The sequence below is a fragment of the Vigna unguiculata genome, chromosome 5 (assembly GCF_004118075.2).
Source record: "Vigna unguiculata cultivar IT97K-499-35 chromosome 5, ASM411807v1, whole genome shotgun sequence".
Taxonomy (NCBI): domain Eukaryota; kingdom Viridiplantae; phylum Streptophyta; class Magnoliopsida; order Fabales; family Fabaceae; genus Vigna; species Vigna unguiculata.
In genome coordinates, this window is record NC_040283.1 from 21544665 (window position 1) to 21566812 (window position 22148).

Here is a 22148-nt window from a genome sequence, read left to right on the forward strand (position 1 = left end):
ATTACAATGGAATCAACCCAAGAAGTTTAGCAATCCATAGAATGCAAAAGTAAAATAAAAATAAAGAGAAGAATAGAGAGAGAAAGAAATTAGGCCCCCCTAAGGGTTCCTAAATTCCGAAGTGTCGAGCTTGTCCTTTCTGCTTCTCCCTTGGTCTCTTTATATAGGAATTTGACTGGGCTTTTTTGTTGCTAAAATCTCTCAAATATCTTTTAAAATAAAGATAAAGATAAATATTTAAAAATATTTGGAGAGATATAAACTATTTGACAAATATAATTGAAAGATAATATCAATATCTAATATAATTAAATTAATTAATAAATTAAAAATATATGATAAATTATCACCAATTAGTATTTGTATTAATTTTCCAAAACAACCCTTTGCAATCTCCTTAAATTATCTTCTAAATAATCCAATATCTTCAACATATATTTGTTTATTGTGGAACTAAAAAGATTCTAGAAGACCTTGTCATATTTAAAAAGATTTGGTAGTTATTATCTTTTAATATTTTATGATATAATTAAATAAGATAATTATTTAAAAATATCAAATAGAATATCTAAAAATATATTTTTCCCAAATTATCTTCTATCATAAAGATAAAGAAAACTGCAAGGTCCAATTTTTTTGTTCCTCTCTTCTTGGTTTAGCCAAACTTCTTCAGTTTTTCAAGCTTTTCTTGCCGTCTTATTCTTCTTCTTGGTCCAATTCTTATTCTTGGATTTATCTTTAAGGTGTCATGAAGCTTTAATCAATTTATTTCCACACCTCCATGAGCTCAACTTAGCTACAGCTGCACTAACACACCTCAAAATATCCAAAGAACATTTATGCAACTCAAAAGCTATTTTTAACATGTTTTTGTATCTCATGCTCAATAAACCCAATTATAGGAAATCCCAATTAAATCGATCTTTAAGCACACAAATTCAATTAAATATTAAATGAGGGCAAAAATATGCACTCATAAAAAACACTCTTGTTTCAACCACCATATCCGTGAGCTAGCCCTCCTTCCAAGGTGTGGAAGAACTCTTGCCTTATCTTGGTTATGCAAGTGGCAACACCATACACTTATCTCTCTAGAGCTTGGTTTCGCTTTGCCCCCTCTAAGAGTGGCGTGCTCCACTTCCATAACCATTACTCTCTTTTCTTCCATTTTAATTTGTTCTTCTTATTTCATTGCATATTCGTTTTGTGTTTATATTGCTATTTTTGCTGTTAAGAACTCCAATCCATCCTTTTCTTCTATTGAACTCTTGGAAAGGAACCTTCACATCTAGATAGCTTGCTATCTTAATGTCCAATGGGGATTTCCTTGAATTTTCTTAAACAACTTTTCACCATTGATAATCCTTTATCAGCCTCTATTTTGTCTTCGGTGAGTGTTAAGCAACGGTGAAGTGTTTTTTTTTTTTCAGAACTTGAAGTGTCACCATTGAAGTGAAAGCGAGCAAAGAGGTTCCCAACCTTTAAGCGGTTGTCGTTTGAAACCTGTGTAGCCAACTTGTTCACACGAAAAGTTGTGGGTTCGTCTTCTGTCTTCTCCGAAGCAATCATCGTCGCGCTGGGCATCGTGGTGTGGCACATGGTTTCACGGTTTGGTTGTTGAAAGGAGGGCAAAGCGAGCGAAACCCTTTTTGCTTGTGCATTGTTTTTTTTTGTAGTAGTTTGATCAGCACGTTGGAAGAAGACGTAAACGTTCTACGTTCATTTTGCGTGGTTCGTTGTCGGTGATTGGAAAATCACAATTACGGCAACCAATAAGTTCCTTTTCCAACTTAAATAAATGGCTTTTTTGTTACCATTTTTTGAACACTGGAAACTAGGATTGTTTATTGAGACTTTGTATATTACTTTTATTTCACTTTGTACTTTCCATTTGTTGAAGTAATAGTTTACTTGAATAGAATCAACCTTTGAAAATTGCAAGACTGAAATTGTGTTGATTCAGAAATGACAATTACCGCAACCAATAAATGCCTTTTTCTAGTAGAAATAACTAGTTTTTTCATTACCCTTTTTTGAACATTGGAAACCATGGTTGTTTATTGAGACTTTGTTTATTTTTTTTAACTCACTTTGTACTTTCCATTAGTTGAAGTAATGGTTTACTTTAATAGAATCAACCGTTAACCACGTTTGAAAATTGCAAGACTGAAATTGTGTTGATTCAGAAATAAAAATTACCGTAACCAATAATTGCCTTTTATAGCATAAATAACTGGCTTTATTGTGACCACTATAATAGAGTTATTTTTTGAGAGTTTGTTTATTTTGTTTATGTGACTTTGTACTTTCCATGAATTGAAGTAATGATTTAGTTCAATGGAATCAACCTTTGACCACATTTGAGAATTGCAAGGCTGAAATTGTGTTGATTCATAAATGTGAATTACCGCAACCAATAAGTGTCTTTTCCAGCAGAAATAAGTGGCTTTTTCGTTACCACTTTTTGAACAAGACAAAGTAGAGTTTTTAAGAGTTTGTTTATTTGGCTTATGTGACTTTGCATTTTCCATGAATTGAAGAAATGGTTTAGTTAAATTGGATCCACCTTTGACCACGTTTGAAACTTCCAAGACTGAAATTGAGTTGATTCAGAAATGTCAATTACCGCAACCAATAAGTGTCTTTTCCCGCAAAATTAGTGGCTTTTTCAGTGCCACTTTTTGAAGACTAGAAATTTGGGTGTCGCAACCGAAATCGCGATAGGACAGCGAACCAAAAAAGAAACGAGATTATGATTCGCCACCATAGTTATTTCTAGAAAACTATGGAAAACCCCAAAGATAAAGCAAGCCTACGAAAAACTAGATTTTTGGGGCTATAAGTCGATTACGCGTAGAGAAGGTGTTAGCACCGTACACTGCCTGCCCAAGGGAGGTACCTTTAATTAAACATGCAAAGTTGATGTGGTTTTCAAAATGATAATTTTTTCCAAAAGTAATAATGAAAGGGACTTCAAAGGTTTCCCTGATTTGAGGATCTGGATTGACATACTGCCCTAGTCATGAGAAGGAATGAAGAGGTTGAAAAATGATGAGGGCTTAAAAAGTTTTCCTAATTTGAGGATTTGGATTGACACACTGTCCCATTTGTGAAGAGGTTGAAAAACGATGAGGACTTTAAAAGCTTCCCTAATTTGAGGACCTAGATTAACGCATAAATTGTGTTTGGCCCGCCCCAATTATGGTAAGGCATGAAGAGGTTGAAATGTGGTGGGGACTTTAGACGTTGCCCCTAGTGTGACCATGATAATTAAGGTGAAATTGCCCTTTCTTCGGATAAATGAATGGTCATACAAATGGTAAAATGACGCAACTTCCCCAGTTTGGATTTTAAAGAAAAAGGTTGGACATTGCATACAAAGGGTAGACAAGGTTTAGGCTGAGAATGGAGGATATGGTAGGAAATGAGGATGAAATTCATGAAGAAGGTGAGAATGAAACAACGATGGAGGATGCCCCTTATCTAACCGATTAAGCATGCTTATTTTATGGAGCTTTTGATACATGTGAATAAAAAAACTATCTGAGTCAATAAAAGCAAATCTCAAAACATATTTTTCAATTTTTATTTTTTCCTTTTTTCTCTTTCCTTTTTTTTTTTAATTTGGACAAACCTTTCGGCACGTCAAAATGATTTCCCTAAATAAATTTTTTTTGAAAGGTAATGACCATCAATCTTGGATTTGTGTGGGCTTTATTAGGCTTGTATCATGGCCAAGGCTAAGGGTATGAAAGCAAATGTTGATAGTAAAAAACTCAAAAAAGATGTGATGGTATTTTGGAACAAAGATCTTTGAATAATGCTGCATCCAAAATTTATTTGACTCTTTTGTGTTCACCATTTCTTTGTTTTTTTTCTCTAAATATCACTTCTCGTTTTGTTTTTTCTTGATGTGTGATAACGCGGTCGTTGACGCGATCAAATTAATACTACTAAACTATAGCAACGTCATTATTGCTAAGATAGTAGTCAACAAAATAGAAAGGGTAAAGTAACCCAAAGTCGTCTCCAAACGAACACGGAATTGATTTCTAACAAATTAGTTCTTATAAAAACTATACAAAAGAGTTAGTCAAATAAAATAATAAAAATATAGGAGGATTAAGATAAACAAGAAAGAAATAGAAAAGATAAAAAGAAATAAAAACAATAGTAAAGAAAATAGATTGATTCCATTGCTTTCTCAAAATAGATTCATCATCAGTTATCTAAAGATTATTGCTCAATTAATTATTGTTGTAGATATGGAAATTAATCAATGTAAAGTCTCAATTAATTTATTGGCTTCTCACTTTTAACCAAAGTACAGCCTTAATTAAAAGTGAGAACTTTTAGATTATCCACAATAAATTCAACCAAATACAGTCTCAATCAAATTTTACTATGCCTAATCATGTCTATTCTTTTATCTCCTCACCAAATAAAAATCTTAATTAATCAAAGTAAAGTCTCGATTAATTTTTGTTAGAGTAAATACCTTTAATCAAAGTAAAGTCTCAATTATTGGTAAAAACTCATTCAATCACATGAAAGTTTCTAAACAAAATCAAAGTAAAGTCTCAATTAAATTTACAAACCCTTGGACTCATATGATCAACATACATATAGATTTAAAATCATTATTTTTTATGTGATTCAAAGAAATTATTTCATTCTAACCTCAGAATCCAAAATGAAATTACAATGGAATCAACCCAAGAAGTTAGCAATCCATAGAATGCGAAAGTAAAATAAAAATAGAAGAATGGAGAGAGATAAAGGAAACGAAATTAGGCCCCCTAAGGGTTCCAAAATTTTGAAGTCCCGACTTCTTTTCTTTTTTGCTTCTCCCTTGGTCTCTTTATATAGGACTTGGACTGGGTTTTCAGTTGCTAAAACCTCTCAAATATATCTATTTATAATACAATTCAAAGAATCACAAAAAGCAAAAAATTACACGTGTAATTTTCTCAGAATTTGTTCAATTTCAGAATTTTAAATTTTTTTACCTCTTAAGGTAATTTGGACACGTGTCATCTTCTTAGGAAGTTTCAGGCATCTTTCTCGCTTTTCACCACACTCACGTTTTTCCTCTCTCTTGACTTCCTCTCTCTCTTCACTTCCTCTCTCTCTTCACTTTCTCTCTCAAGCCGTTTACGCACTCTCCACTTCTCTCCTTCCTCAAACCCTAGCCACCTCTCTACCTCCGCCTCCACCTCAGTCGCTCTGTTTTGCTCTTCCTCCACAAACGCGACACCAAATAACATTCTCCACCTCTCTTCACTTTCCCTCTCTCGAACCCTACCCTGTTTTACGCATTCTCCACTTTTGTGCGTCCTCAAACCCTAGCCACCTCTCTACTGCCGCCTCAGAGGTCTCTCTCGGTCTTCCTCCACAAACGCGATCCACCTCCCTTCCTTCTCAACTTCCTTCGACCTTTTTGTCGTGTCCAACCATCTCCACGATTCTCTCGATTCAAACCCTCTCCATTCGAATCACACTTTCCCCCTTTCTGCCTCCTCAAACCCTAGCTACCTCTCTGACCCCGCCTGAAACGCTATCCTCAAACCCTAATTTTTTTTCTTAATCTCATTGATTCCAACTTCGTTAACATCAATTTTTTTGCTTCTAACTCATTTTTTGGTTTGTTTTGTTTGTGTCGATGGTTTTTGTGCTTCAGACGGTCTCTCTCGCTCTTCCTCCACAAACGCGATCTACCTCTCTTCCTTCTCAATTTCATTCAACATTTTTGCCGTGTCAAACCATCTTCACAATTCTCTTTACTGAAACCCTCTCCACTTTTGTGTCGCATGAAACCCTCTCCATTGGAATCGCACTCTCTCCCTTTCTGCCTTATCAAACCCTACGCCGCCTGAAACGCGATCCTCAAACCCTAATTTTTTGTTCTTAGTCTCAGTGAATCCAACTTCGTTAACATCAATTTTTTTGTCTTCTAACTCATTTTTTGGTTTGTTTTGTTTGTGTAGATTGTTTTTGTGCTTTTGTGCGCCCATCTCTCTAACGCCGCCTCAAACGCTCTCCATCGCTCTTGGGTAATAACTTTGATCTCTTCACTTTTAATTTTGAAACCCTAATTTTTCATTTCTTACTCATGTTTTTCTTTGTGTAGTTTTTTTTTTGTGGTTCTGTACTTTTTGAAACCCTGTCGATGTCTCTGCTGAATAAGACCGTCTCCACTTCTTTGTGGACGTAGACTCAAACCCTACCATTTCAATCTGATATGTTGTTCTAACTCATGTTTTTGTTTTTTTGGTTTATGTAGTTTGTTCTAACTTCATTAACTCTAATAAGATAATTTCATCCTGACGTGCACTACGTATTCCAGTTGCTGATCAAATTTCTTTTTCTCCACTTCTAATGAGAATATGTTGTAATGAAATGAATTCCTTTAATATGTTTTATTGTTTAATTGTTTAATTCATATGTTTTGATTAAATATTTCTTTCATTATTATTGATTTGCTGATGTCTGATGAAGAAGTTTGAGCTTGATCTTATTGTCCCTCAACTTTAAATGCAGAAATTGTTGCCATCTTATGTCATAAGATTATTTGTTGTTGATTCTTTATGAATTATTTATGAATTTGTTGTATTGATTTCTTTTGTTGTTGTATCGTTCATTCAAAGATCTTCCATAGTACAGTTTTAAAAATATATTTTTGTGGCCTATTGCATGTTTTATTGGTTTCTATTAACTGAGAAAGTTGCTTCACTTCTTAATCTTTTTTTATTCTTAATCTTTTTTATATTTTCTCTTACTTTCCATTCACCTTAACTTTCAAGACACGCCAAGATTTGAGGTATAATTTTGTTGGAATGCAGAAACTGTTGCCATCTGAAGTCATAAGCAAATATGTTGTTGATTAGTTATGAATATTGCATTCATGTAAGCAGAGACCAAGGAGTAGTTTGTAATGGTAACTAACTTTTAAATGTAACTCAATAATATTGATATAATGTAATCCCTTTAACATATTTTTTTTATTGTTTTATTGTTGATTCAAAGAAAGTCCATACTACCGTTTCAAAATTTATTTTTATTGACCTATTGCATATTTTATTGTTTTCAATTACATGAGATAGTTCCTTTATAATATTAGCCAGATGTAATTTGACCTTTTATTCTTAATGTTTGTTGAAATTTGATCTGATTCTACCTCAACTTAAAAGAAGCCCCAACATTTCAGGTTTATTTAATTCTTATGTCTTTGGATATGCATACATCAATTGAGTTCTTTCCTTTTTCATTATCGTTACAACATTTTTCTTACTTTTTTCATTACTTTCAAATGTTCAAATTACATCTTTATTTGAAATCAGATCTTTATTTCCTATTTTCGTTGATTTGTCAACCTTTTCCAACATTTAAAGTTACTTTTTGTTTTCTTTTTGTACTGCTTTCTGCCATCTTTCCTTTTATTGCACAACATTGAGCCATGTGAAAAATAGCTTTTGTTTTTTCTGTGATCTTCGTATTTTTGTCAGTTACTTTTCCCAATTTTTACTCCATTTGTTTAACCTAAACCACAATCTGCGTGTTGTTTCAGTAAATATCTTTACTCATGTCAAAATCTGCTTTTGCTTTTGCCGATTGTTTCTAAATTTGTGAAATGAAAACCAGAGCATGCGTATGGTGTTGTTTTGTATTTATGATCTTCCAATCTTTTTATTTTATGTTTTTATGTTTTCTACAAATACATTTCTGCATACCTTTCTTCATTCCTTACTATACTCTAATTTCCCTCATTTCCCTTATTCCTTCAACCATGTCTGTTATCCAAAAACACATTCACTCTTTACAAGAACTCAACCCTGAGAAGGAGAGTTGGAATATCCTTGCAAGAGTTGTAAGGTTATGGTTTGTTGAAGATTACACAAAAGGAAAAACTCCATTTTCCGTGGAAATTGTTCTTCAAGACCAAGAGGTATCTTCCTTAAACTATAAACGCCTTTTATTTTTTGACTTTTCCTAAATTTTTTATTTTTACACAAAAGTTTAAATATGTTGTTGTAAGTTTAAATCTGCTTCTATTTTTTCATTTATGAATCTGTTTTTTCAGGGTGTACTAATCCATGCATCTGTTAGAGTCACATTGATATACAAATTCCAGTCTGAAATCAAAGAGGATAAGGTTTACACCATCCAATCTTTTAGTGTTTCATGTAATGGTGGTTCTTATAGAACCACAAAACACGCCTATAAGATCAACTTCCAATTTGGAACCAAGGTCAATATGGTGCAAAGTACCTTAGTTCCGAAAACTACAACTTCATACACCCCTTTTTCAACAATCATAGTTGTTGGTTTTGACACAGATTACTTAGTTAGTAAGTATGTTTTACTTATTTTTCTTCATTTTTTTGTATAAATTTTTGTTAATTTTTTTTCTTTCTTTTTCCTCTTTCTGTAGATGTCATTGGGATGTTTACTGGTGTTGGAACAGAGAGGGAGCTAGAGAAAGCTAGTAAGAAAACCAAAATGAATGTCATCCTTATTGAAGATGATGGGTAAGCGGATTTCATTTGTTTTTCTTCTTTATTGTTTTTTTATTTTTGTTCATGTATTTCATCTGCTTCTCTTTTTATGTGATTTTTAACATTCAATAGTTTGCAACTGGAGTGTACTTTATTTGGTCAATATGTTGATATGTTAAATGCATTTCTAGCCTCTGGAGAGGATCAACATGTTGTCATTGCTTTGCATTATTGCAAAGTGAAGACCTTCCAAGGTAACTAACATAAACCAAATTATTACAGTTGTATTAATGAATAAAAATCTTTTTGACATGTTCTCTTTTGTAGATAAAGTTTCTATTCAAAACTGTATGAACTATACCAAGATAATTTTTAACTATGATGGTGAAGATGCAACCAAGTTGAAAAAAATGTAAGTATATATACATAACATATATCTTTGTTTATAGATAGATATATGTATATCTTTGTAATATAACATATTTTTTTAACGTAGGATGTGGGATAGTACTGAATCTCCTTCTCAAGCTCTTACCTAACTTTGTGCTTCTTCTAGAGTTAGCTTAGAAGATGATTTCATTAAGCTGCATCCTAGGAGTTCAATTGAAGGTCTAAAAGATTTTAAGCAGGTTCAAATATTTGTCTTTATGTTGCACATAAATATTTTTATTTAATGACCATTTATTTTTTGTTCATAATTTGATATTCTTTATTTTACAGGAAAGTACTTTTGTAGTAAAAGCTACTATCAAACATGTGCTAGATCATGATGATTGGTGGTATACAGCATGTATCTGCAACAAAGTAGTTTATCTTGATTCCAAAATGTTTTTTTGTGAAAAGTGTAACAAGCATGTCATTAAGGTTACACCTAGGTAATATTTTCAATATTCAGAACATGATTTTATTAATATAATATTAAGAAAACTTAATAATGTTCATAATGTCTTTATTGTTTTTTTTAGGTATAAACTGAAACTTTGTGTAATTGATGCTACGGATTCTACAACTTTTGTTGTATTGGATCGTGATGCAAGTGCAATGTTGAAGAAATCATGCTTTGGCATTCTTGACTTGCAAGACAAGGTTAAGTTTTTAATCTAATCATTTCTACTTATATTGTTGACATTTAACTTAAATGTTTTGTTTGATTTTCAAATGAATTCACAATCAATTATTTCCTATTCTATATTGGGTACTTCATTTCCACTTATTTTACTCATTATTGTTGTACAATAATTATTTTACATTAATTTACATCATTTATATTAATCCTTTTTTTAATAGAACACTGTTGCTGGAGACTTGCCTAAAGAGTTTGAAGTCCTAATTGATAAGACCTATCTGTTCAAAGTTGAGTGCAAGAATGATTATAATAGCAAATTTGAACAATCATTCAGAGTTAAAAAAGTTTACATGGATGAAAAAGTAATTGAAAGCTTTTCTGATGTTGAAATTAAGTCTTTGGTAAGATTTTTTTTATTTTTTTTGACGTGTTAGCCTATATTTTTCTTTAATTTTTTTATTATTAATATTGTATACAATTTTTAGGATCTATACTCTGCAAATGAAGAAGAAAGCAAATTAAATGAGCGAACAAATCAAATCTCATCTGATTCCATTGCAGAGGTAGTTGAAGATTACAATTTAACTTATTTTGTAAAGCTTTGTATATGCTAATCTGTTTTTTTTAGGATTTGTTGATCAAATTCACAGAAGAATCAAATGATGTTGAGACTCTAAGTGATGATTTGAACAATATAGTATCAAGCCATGTTCCTCCCGAAGAATCCTTGAAAAATAAAAATGTAATTGATGTTCAAATTCATGAGTTAACCCGCAAAGAATCATCTCATCTGGACAATCTTGATTTGGCTACTCAACCACCTGTTCCAGCACTTAAAAGACAAAGTCGATCTATGGTTCAAGAAAACAAGAAGATTCTAGTGAAGATGTTGAAGAAGAATATAAAGATTGAAAAGTGATAGACTTTATTTGGATTTTTATGTTTATTATGTTATTTTTTGAAAAACATTTGTTGTTGTTATGTATTTGTACTCATGACCATTATTTTGTGTTTGTCTTAGGTTATTATTTTGAAAACAATATTACTTCAACTATGTTTTAATTTAATTATGAATAGATTTCATGCTTGTTTTTAATTTTGTACTCTATGTTTACATTCAAAATTTGCTAGCTGAATCAAAGTGTGTTGATATAATTTGACATTGTCAACACCATAATCATGCTAGCTACATTAAATTAATTAATTTCAGCATAGGTTTTTCCTTTTGTTTTGGGTTATAAAAAATTGTTTATTTTCACTATTTGTTTACCTTTTTTAAATAGATTTCTAGAAATTTATATACCTTTTGTTGTATATGGTTATTTTTAAAATTTAGTATATATTGCTAGCCTAATGTCGAAGTTTTGATATTACTTTTAATGTCAACTACATTATGATGCTAGCTACATCAAAGTCATTAAGTTTTTATCTATGTATATTTTTCAACTACATTATTGTTTTCGTAACATATAAAATTTATTTCATGTTTTCAAAACCATTATTCCTTCATCAAACAGATTGATTAACAAATAAAAAACCTTTGTAACTTTGCATTTAAAGGATAAAAGTTGATTTTGATTTTCTTAATCATAATTGTACAATTATTTAAATGTTACCTTTTATTCTTTTATTAATTAGTTATCTTTTATCTTAATATTTTATTATATTATTTTTATGTGCTATTACTCTTTCAACTTCTTATTTGTTTTTATTTATTAAAAAAATGTTTATTTCTTTATAATTTTTTTAAAGTTATTTTTACTTTCTCAAAATTAATTTAAAAATTTTATTAAGTATCATTGCATTTTGAAAAACCCTTCTTTAATTTCTCTTTAATTACAAGTCTTTTCATATCTATATATTAACTTTTAATATTATCTTTTATTCTTTTATTAATTAGTTATCTTTTTTCCGAATATTTTATTATATTATTTTTATCTGCTATTACTCTTTCAAATTCTTATTTGTTTTTATTTATTTAAAAATGTATATTTATTTAAAAAAAATTTAAAGTTATTTTTACTTTCTCAAAATTAATTTAAAAATATTATTAAATATGATTGTATTTTCAAAAAACCTTTTTTAATTTCTCTTTAATTACAAGTCTTTTCATATCTATATAACCGTCTGTTTTCCTTATTTACTATCAAGTTTTATGTTTTTACAAAATCACTGAAAAAGAAAGGTCACTCCCCTACACTTGCTTTCATGGATTTCTCTTTGAGTGTCACTGCCAGAAAAACTTTAGGAAGGTTCACTACGTATCATTTTGTTCATAATCAGGTACGTCTACTTCACAAAAACTTTAAAAAATATGTGCTTTGCTGTTTTTTTTTTTAAGTTTAGACCAAACCACATTGCTTCTTCATCCATCTTAATCGTTCAAAAACATGTATTTCTCTTTTCACTTTTTACACAATATTACTTATTCTCGATTTTCTTTCTAAAAATTCAAACTTTGTGCAATAATCGTTCAAAGGTCATTTTTTTCTGTTTGTTTCCCATGCTTCATGTATGTTAAACTATATTTTCCTTCATAATCTATTCTCCAAATCTTACTTCATTTCATTTTTGTTATCAAAATGTCATCTTTCTTCAATAATCGTTGAAATCCGTTAAAAGTTCTGTTTTTGATGCATTTCTCATCTATGTCGACCTTTTTTGTCTTTCATAAGACAACTTATATTTTTACTTTGTTTGAACTCTAACTTAGTATTGGTTTCTTCTAAAGATGTCAACTTTTTTCATTAACCATTCAAATTCACTACTTTTCTGTTTTTTGTTTTTATCAGTTTTTCGTCTATGTCTCTTATTTTATTTGTTTACATCACCCATGCATGTTTTTATTCCTGGATTTTAATATTTATGCTTTCATCATCAGTTTCATATTTGTCTTATTCATCTTTTTGACTTTTCTATCTGTTTTTTGTCTCATTAGGAGTTTGGACATGTTGATCCAATATTTTTCGCTATTTTTGGTGAGGAATTAGGACCGGTTTGGCAGTTGGAAGATATTGAAGGGAATCAACATCAGTTAACTTTTAATATGGATGTGAATCATCCCGTTCTCACGGATGGTTGGTATAGCCTAAGAGTTTTTTTATAAATTGCAACATATCCATCAAATTGTATTTAGATATGTTGGCTATTCTACCTTCCACATCACTGTATTCCCCAACATGTCTACAATATCGACTGGTGCCAAATTTCTTTCAAACCTAATTCGGTTGCGAAAAAAACATCTATTTAGAGTCAAATTGTCAAAATCTCAATGCAAAGGCAGCCATCTGGTGAACTTATCATTTTATTATTTTTGTTTTATATGTTATTTTCTTTATATATTTTTATTTGTGGTCTTATTTTGTTCTTTTTTCATGACCTACAATCTGACTTTGCAGATTACGTTCGTAAACGTAGATTGAGGAGGTTGGAATTGCAGGGACGTCACAACACTTTCATTGTTCAATGTAAACTTCTGCTCCGTAATACACCTAAGAAGTCAAGTAAGATTGGGAAGGGATGGAAGGACTTCTGCACATTCAATCGTTTGGAAGAAGGATATATTCTTGTGTTTCTAGCTGACAAAAAAATGAAAAAGAAGATCAAAGTCTACGTCCACAAAGAATGTCGTTTTTAATATTGCACTTTTCTTTTAGTTTACTATTTATATTATGTATGTTTTTTTGAAGAACTTTGAAAGTACTTTGGTTTTATTTTGTTTGTAATAGTTTTAGCATCCTTTTTTTGTTGCTTCTTTATAATTAGAAGCCATATCTAAAAGTATTTAACCTAATTTAATTATCGTCAAGTTTTATATTTTAATTATTTTCGTAATACAAAATTTATTTAAGTAATGATTTTCTAAAATAATTTTTCATTTCGGATACTAAAAATAATTTTAAATGATTATAATAAGAATTCAAATATGTTAAAATATTTGATTGTTTTTCTTAAAAAAAGGTTAGAAGTAATAATAAAGAAGTCAACTTGATATTCTACAGTACTAATAATTGGACATACTAACTGAATATAATTTTCAAAAGATTTTATTAATTTCTTTACAAAAAATATTTTAATATTTCTTTCAAAATTTATTGAAATTGTTTTTTAGTAATAGAGTAACCATGAAAACATTAAAACCCATTTCAGTTTGAACTCTCTTACAAGTTTTTTAATTTAAATTTAATTTCTTTGAATTTTTTTTCATTTTTAAAATTGAAAACAATAAAATAATTTTCTTTTGCCCTTTCTTTAGTAGTTGCATGTTACACTCAATGTAGAAACAAATGTTTACTTTAATGGTTGACTATTACAAAGTATAGTACTTTTGTGCTTGCCAAAAAAGGACATATATCACAGATGCACATTCTGAAATGAGGCTTTGCATTGTCTGCAAATCATCAATTTGGACTTTGTAGATCAAATCTTTTTGAAAAGGTACGCTTTTCCAAATTTTGAGTTATTTGTTCAGTTCTGATATTTCCATATCAATGAAATGTTTGTTCTTTTTTGTCAAAAGTTTGTACTGACAGTACCTGAATCATCAGGAAGAATGTTGGTTGAATACTAAAAATGTGGCTACATATACTAATAGGTTTTTTCTTCCTCTCTGCTTTACTTTCTTCACAGTGCATTGTTAATTGCTTTTGTTATTAGTTTTCTATTTTTAATTTTAAATCTTAATCTTATTTGATTTCCAACATGTAATGAATTTGTAAAACACCATAATACCCCAATACAATGCATAACTTCTGCACACTTTGAACATTATCACAAAAAAATGGATTCAACAAATGGAAGAAGAAAAAGGAAGAACATTCTCCCACAAAATTTTTCCAATACCTTGATGAAGTCCACAGGTTCAATATTTTTATGTTTCTCACATTACATTTTTAAGTTTCTTCATTTTTTCTAGCTCATTTCATTCGTTTCTCATCCAATTCAATTAAATCTACACTCATACGTAAAAACAAATATGCAAATTCTAATCTTACTTCATCTATGTTATTTTTTTTTTGTTATTTTGATTGCAGTAACAAATGAGGACAAATCAAGTCCAAGTGAAGCATTTCCTTTTCCAAATACTACACCTCTTTCTCAGTTAAGAAATTGTGGTAATAATTTTTTCATTCACTATACATTTCATCCAACAAATTTATTACTGCATTTCATTCACAAATCTGCATTCATTGATTGCACTAACACAAATCTGTATTTTGTAAAACCTTTCAGTGTCATAGTTTTCTATTTGTGTTGCATATTTTACATGTATTCTTTTCTCATTTGACTTTTTAACTATTCTACCAGTATGGAAAGAAAATGTTACGCCAGATGCAACTATCAAAACCTACTTATCGCTCAATGAAGATACAGACGTGCAGAATAAAAGAATTCAATCTACAATTAGAAAGCCACTTTCCGAGTTGACATATTGTGGTAAGTTTGGTATTTAATTTAATTTTCATTCAAATTCAGTACAAATGCTAGCACTACACACTTATTAGTCTCATTATTCATCTTTAATGCATATTATACAATTAACACACATTGATATTAGATGACATCATTTAATAATTAATTCGTTTCATCTTTAAATGCATTTCATAATCCTTTTTTTAACTGCATTTTGTAGAACTTGACTAAAATAAGGGAAAGTTGCACGAAGAAGAAGGAAACTTATTATAAATCAGAAGTTGGCAGAAAAAAAGTAATACCAAGCGTAATAAAAATGATTAAATACTAATTGTTTATATATCTATTATTATCTTATCTTCAATTGAATTCCTTTCATAATAAATTTTTCTATTACTACCTCTCTTATTAGAATTTCATGGTTCTACATCCATTGGATCTACCAATGCTCCAATTTTGCAAAACAACAACAGTAACAACACAGGTACAAATGAAAAATATATTAATTTTTTTAATGCTTTTCTCTTAATATATTAGTGCTTTAATATATTTTACTATTTTTTTTTAAATTGAGTTGTGCAGACTCAAATTGAAGTTATTTTAGTTATTCAAATGTATAATTATATTTTAATGATAAATTAAATTAAGAACAAAATTACAAAATCATATATATCAATAATATTTAGAATTCAGTTCATTAATTTGTGGATGTACCTACAGGTATTGTTCAATTTGATTGTCCTATTGGAAGAAGCAAAACCAATGTGTTTAATACAGAAGAACTGTTACCTAAAGAAATTGTGGGTAGCAGCTCTAGTCATGCTTCACTAAATTCTTCTGCTTTTTCTGAAGTTGTTAATCCTTTTTATGTTCAACAAAACCAAAGTCATTGTAATTTATAATATAAACAAAATTCATCTCATTACTTTAATTTCTTTAATTGTTACAAATTGAGCTTGCTAATATTCATTTCAATCTATGTTAAAGGTTTACAATTCTGTCAGCCTTCTCGGGAGCAGGCTATTAGATCTATTTCGAAGATATTGGATTTTGACAATAATTCTGAAGAAGATGAAAATGATGGTAATCAATAATGGTTCATTTTAAATAATAAATACTTTCTGTTTCTTTATGTAAAATTGTTTTTTACTTTTCTTTCAGATAACATAATTTGACATTTCAAATCTGATTTGTATTCAAAAGCTGAAATTCAAGGTGAAACAATACTTTTTAGTTTTTTTATATTTAAGTATAAATATTATTTAATTACTGACATATATGTTTTTTATGTACTTAGGAAATGTTAATGTTGGGGAGTGTTCACTTGAGTGTCCCTATTGTCAAGCTCAACTGTGGTATGAAGAAATATCTGATAAATGCAAAAGATTAAAACAAGTTGATTTCTCTCTTTGTTGTCAAAAGGGAAAAGTACAACTTCCATTGTTGAAGAAACCTCCACAATTGCTTCAAAAGTTGTTAAAAGGTGAAGACAGTACAAGCCAGCATTTCTTACATTACATAAGAAGTTACAACAACATGTTCTCATTTACATCCATTGGTGCTAAGATCCATTCCTCAATCAACGATGGATCAGGTCCTCCTCAATTTATTCTTAGTGGTCAAAATTACCATCGCATTGGAAGTTTATTGCTTGAAAAAGGATCAAATCCCAAATTTGCACAACTATATATTTATGACACAGAAAATGAAACAAGCAACAGAGTTAGTCACTTTGGGTATGTTTAAATAGTTTCTTTATATATAATTGACTAATTTTTAATTTGTCAGATCTGATAGTCAGCAATCCATATTTGATAAATCATTGATCGAAGAATTGAAGAAAATGATTGACAAACACAATGTACTTGCTCAAACATTCAAAAGAGTAAGAGATTTTATACATGACGATGAACAATCAGATTTTGGATTGAGGTTATTTAGACATCGCTTTAAGGATCCTAGAGTATACAATACACCAGTAGCAGATGAAGTGGCAGCATTGATTGTTGGTGATTTGAGCACCTTAGAAGTAGGAAGGGACATCATTGTCAAGAAAGTTTCTTGTCAATTAACAAGACTACACGAAACACACACAAGTTTCATTCCTCTTCAATATCCTTTGATTTTCCCATATGGAGAGGATGGTTATCAAAAGGATATTCCAATTAGAGATTGTCAAAAATATGGACAAAGTAGAAAGAGAATTCGCATTTCTTTACGAGAATTCATTGCTTTCAGAATACAAGATAGAAAGTTTGAATTTGGTAATGTTGTAAATTCACGTAGATTGTTTCAACAGTTTTTAGTGGATACATACACCATGATTGAAGCCCAAAGGTTGTCTTTTATACGAAATAATCAAAAACTCATTCGTTCAGATATTTTGAATGGGTTACAAGAAGCTGTTAACAAAGGTGAAACTGATCCTTCTTCCATTGGTAAGCGTATTGTTCTTCCAGCTTCATTTACAGGTGGTATGAGATACATGTTCAATAATTGCCAAGATGCTATGGCAATTTGCAAGAGGTATGGCTATCCAGATTTGTTTATAACAATCACATGTAATGTAAATTGGCCTGAAATTGTTGATTTTGTCAAATCAAGAGGATTAACTGCTTCAGATAGGCCAGACATAGTTTGTAGAGTTTTTAAAATGAAATTAGACCAAATGATGATAGATTTCAAGAAGAATAATTTCTTTGGCAAAGTCAATGCAGGTATACAATTTTAATTTTCTTAATTTATTTTTCTTACTGCCAATTGTTTTCTTTAATAATTATTTTACAAATTTAGGTATGTATATAGTTGAATTTCAGAAGAGAGGTCTGCCACATGCTCATGTATTACTATGGTTGAGTGACTCTAACAAGTTAGAAAATGCAAAGCATATAGATCAAGTTATCTCTGCTGAACTTCCTCATCCAGATCTCTATCCTAAACTTTCAAAGGTTGTTCAAACATATATGATACATGGTCCTTGCGGAGCTGCTAGATTCAACTCGCCATGTATGAAAGAAGGTCGGTGTTCTAAATTTTTTCCTAAAAAATTTATACATTCAACTACAATTGATGAAGATGGATATCCTGTATATAAACGTAGAGATGATGGTTTATTTGTGTTGAAAAATGGACATAAATTAGGTAATGCAAATGTGGTGCCGTATAGTCCTCTTCTCTTAATGCGTTATCAAGCTCATGTTAATATAGAATATTGCAACAAATCCAACTCAATCAAGTATTTGTTCAAATATGTCAACAAAGGTCCTGATAGAGCAACAATTAAAATTACAGACAAAGAGAATGAATCTACAGAGATGCGTATTGTTGATGAGATAAAAAGATACTATGATTGTAGATATTTATCTACATGTGAAGCAGTTTGGCGAATTTTTGGTTTTGATATCCATCATAGGTGGCCAGCTGTTCAACGATTAACTTTTCACTTACAAGATCAACAACCAGTTTTGTTTAAAAATGATGATCGAATTGATGATGTATTGCATAGGAATGAGAATATGAACACCATGTTCCTAGCTTGGTTTGAAGCTAATAAAAAATTTGAGGAAGGTAGAAACTTGACCTATGTTGAATTTCCAACAAAGTTTGTTTGGATGTCTCAACAAAAATAATGGAAACCAAGAAAGCAAGGTTATAGTATTGGTCGACTTACATATGTTCCTCCAGGATCAGGTGAATGCTACTACATGAGAATCTTACTAACAAAATAAAAAGGTTGTATTGATCATGATAGTATAAAGACAATTAATGGTAAAACATTCTCCAAATACCAAGAGGCTTGCCAAGAATTTGGATTATTGGCAGATGACAAAGAATTCATTGATGCCATTAAAGAGGTTAGCCATCTTGCATCTGGAAATCAACTTAGAAGGTTATTTGTTGGTTTGTTAATCATGAATACAATGACTAAGCCAAATGTTGTTTGTGATGAAGGCATGACCACCTCCTTAGAAGCTCCATCAAGAAGGATCACTAGAAGCATGTCTAGAGGGGAGTCTTCTATTCCATCACCTTTATCTTTGTTTTGCATTACTTTAGTTTGAATTCCCTAAGTTGGTTTCTAGTTGATTTATTTTGGTTGACTTGTTGACTTTGATCCAAAGTTGACCTTTGACCAAGATTAGATTAACTTAAACCAACATGTTAATCCTTGTTTGTCTTGTTTTGTAGGTAATTAAGAGAAAGTAGAGCATGGCTAGGTGGCACTTGGTGATTGGAGCACTTGGATGAAGTGGAAGAGAGAGGAAAGCAAAAAGCATAAAGCAAAAGCAAAAGTAGACATGTACCTTGTCTCCTTTTGCCTTTGTGGTTTATGCCTTAGAAGGTCACTTGGTCTCCTTCCTCTTTTGGCCTAGAATCCTCATGGGAATGCCTCCACCAATCATCTTCCTTCACTTGGCCAAGACTCACTCTCACATTAGGTTTAGGGTTTGCTAGTTAATCCTTTTTCATGTTTTTGTATTTGCTAAAGGACCCCTATGAACTCCTATTTAAAGGGTGCTCCTTGTCTTGTAAAAGGGTTGATCATTTTGTTTCTAAACTATTGTGTTTCAACCTTTAAATTTTCGTGAGCTCTCCTTCCTAGAAGTGAACTCACCTTTGCCTTATCTTGCTTGCAAGTGGCGGCACCATCACTCATCTCTAGGGCTTGGTTGGCTTAGATCCCCCCCTATGAGTGGCGTGCTTCTTCCATGCTTCATCTTCTATGCTTTCCATTTTTAATGTTTCTTCTTTCATTTTGGTTCTTTAAGTGTTGTTAATGTTGTGTGAGTTTAAGCTTGAATCCAACTCTCTTCTTCCTTTCATGAGCTTGAGAAATGAACCTTCACATCTAGATAGCTTGCTATCTTAATGTCCAGTGGGAATTTTCAAAAAAGCTTTCTTAAATAACTTCACCATATTCATAACTCTAAAAGGAAACAAGATAATCCTTCATCAGTTTGGGATGCAACTTGGACTTTACTTGCAGATGGTATCCTATATCAAAAAAGAAAAGACTTGAACATACCAGGTACTAAATTGAATTATTCTACACTGTTTTTTCCATAATTAGGTATTAATTACATATTCTATTTTTTATATTTTCAAATTCAAGAGCATGATTTACACAATCTTTGCTTACTAGAAGTACAAGAACTTCTAAATTCAAATGGGCGAGCTTTATCAGATTATAGTTGCCTTCCTTAACCTGATCTTTCAAATTCATTCAAATTTCAGAACAGGTTCATTGTTGATGAAATGAATTATGATAAAGAAAAAATGGAGAAGCTACATCAATCTCTATTGTAGTCTGTCACTAATGAGTAACTACATGTTTATAACAAAATTATGACAGCAGTGAACTCAGAGGTAGGGAATTTCTTTTTCTTATATGGTTATGGTGGTACTGGAAAAACATATCTCTGGAAACTTTTGTCAGCTGCTATTAGAGCAAAGGGAATGATTGCCCTTAATGTAGCTTCAAGTGGCATTGCATCTTTATTGCTTCTTGAAGGTAAAACTGCTCATTCTACTTTTTGCATACCATTAGCAATCAATGATGAATCAACCTGTAACATCAATCAATAAAGTCTTCATGCTAAACTATTGATGGAAGCAAAACTTATAATATGGGATGAAGCTCGTATGATGAATAAGCTATGCTTTCAAGCTTTTGATAGAACATTGAGAGACATTATGAGAGCTACGAATCAACATAATGCTGACAAACCATTTGGTGGAAAGGTGGTGGTCTTGGGCGGTGATTTTAGACAAATCTTGCCAGTAGTAAGAAAGGGATCAAGGTATGATATTGTGAACTCATCAATTAACTATTCTGATTTGTGGCAATATTGCACAGTTCTTAAGCTATCACAAAACATGAGGTTAAAGACTGCTGCTTCAAATGAAAGTGCAAAAGATATAAAAGAATTTGTTGATTGGATTCTTAAAATTGGAGATGGAAATATGAATTTGAATGAAAGTGGTGAAGCCAACCTTTCAATACCAACAGATCTTCTAATTCAGGAAAGTGAAACACCTTTACTTTCTTTAGTCAAATTTGTTTATGGTGGTCTAATTGAAAATATCATGGCTCCTGGATTCTTTGATGATGGTGCAATACTTTACCCTACAATTGATAGTGTTGCACAAGTAAATGACTTCATTTTATCTTTGATTCTTGGTGAAGAACAAGTTTATTTAAGTTCAGACACTCCTTGCCAATCTAATGATGATCAAGAAATTCAAGGTGAGTGGTTTACTCAAGAGTTTCTAAATGATATTAAATGTTCAGGAATTCCAAATCATTGGATTAAATTGAAAGTTGGCGTACCAATTATGCTTTTAAGAAACATTGATCAAGCAAATGGTCTGTGCAATGGTACAAGGTTGCAAGTTAATGATTTGGGAAAGAATGTTATCTCTGCTACAGTAATAACTGGCAAAAATGTTGGTGACAAAATATTCATACCAAGAATGAACTTGACACCTTCTGATTCCAGCATCCCGTTCAAATTTCAAAGGAGGCAATTTCCAATATCCTTATGCTTTGCGATGACAATAAACAAAAGCCAAGGTCAAACTCTTTCTAAAGTTAGACTTTATCTTCCTCGCCTAGTTTTTACTCATGGACAATTGTACGTAGCAATTTCTAGAGTCACATCAAAGAAAGGACTAAAAATCTTAATTCTGGATGAAGATGGAAAAGCAACCACTACAACTACAAATGTGGTTTACAAAGAAATATTTGAAAATCTTTGATAAAGGTATACAAATTACTTTTATATAATTCTTACAATTTTTCAATTGTTGTACATTTAACTGTATTTATTTTTTACCTTGCAGATTACAATTGGTGCAGATTACTTTATTTTTTAGGTCGATATACAAATTTTGGTGCACATTATAGTTCATGGAGATTAGTAGTGTATAATATATAGTGATTGATAAATGTTTTGATAGTTGCATTGGACATCATTTTGTTTTCCAGGAGCTACTTCTTTGAATTCCAGTAATGCTACTTATATATTAATACACTATTGTTTCTTTTATTAGTTATATATATGTTGGTTTTCAGTTGTTATTTGTTGCTTTACTGTATTGTGAACAATAAATGTCTATATACATGTGCTTGGGTGTTACTGAAAAAACAACATTCATTTAAATTTACATAATTG

General features: G+C 30.8%; 1 protein-coding gene and 1 pseudogene across 1 annotated transcript; both read left to right on the forward strand.

The window, feature by feature from the left end:
- The first annotated feature begins 7786 nt into the window (after nt 1-7786).
- On the forward strand, nt 7787-9599 carry LOC114184479. The gene is made up of 8 exons (XM_028071787.1): nt 7787-7945; nt 8081-8264; nt 8432-8528; nt 8628-8749; nt 8823-8907; nt 9052-9124; nt 9216-9370; nt 9461-9599. Exons 1-8 carry the CDS (start codon nt 7787-7789, stop codon nt 9597-9599), a joined length of 1014 nt encoding a protein of 337 aa, XP_027927588.1.
- Nucleotides 9600-11769: 2170 nt separating this feature from the next.
- Nucleotides 11770-21732, forward strand: LOC114184480 (annotated as a pseudogene).
- Nucleotides 21733-22148: the final 416 nt, after the last annotated feature.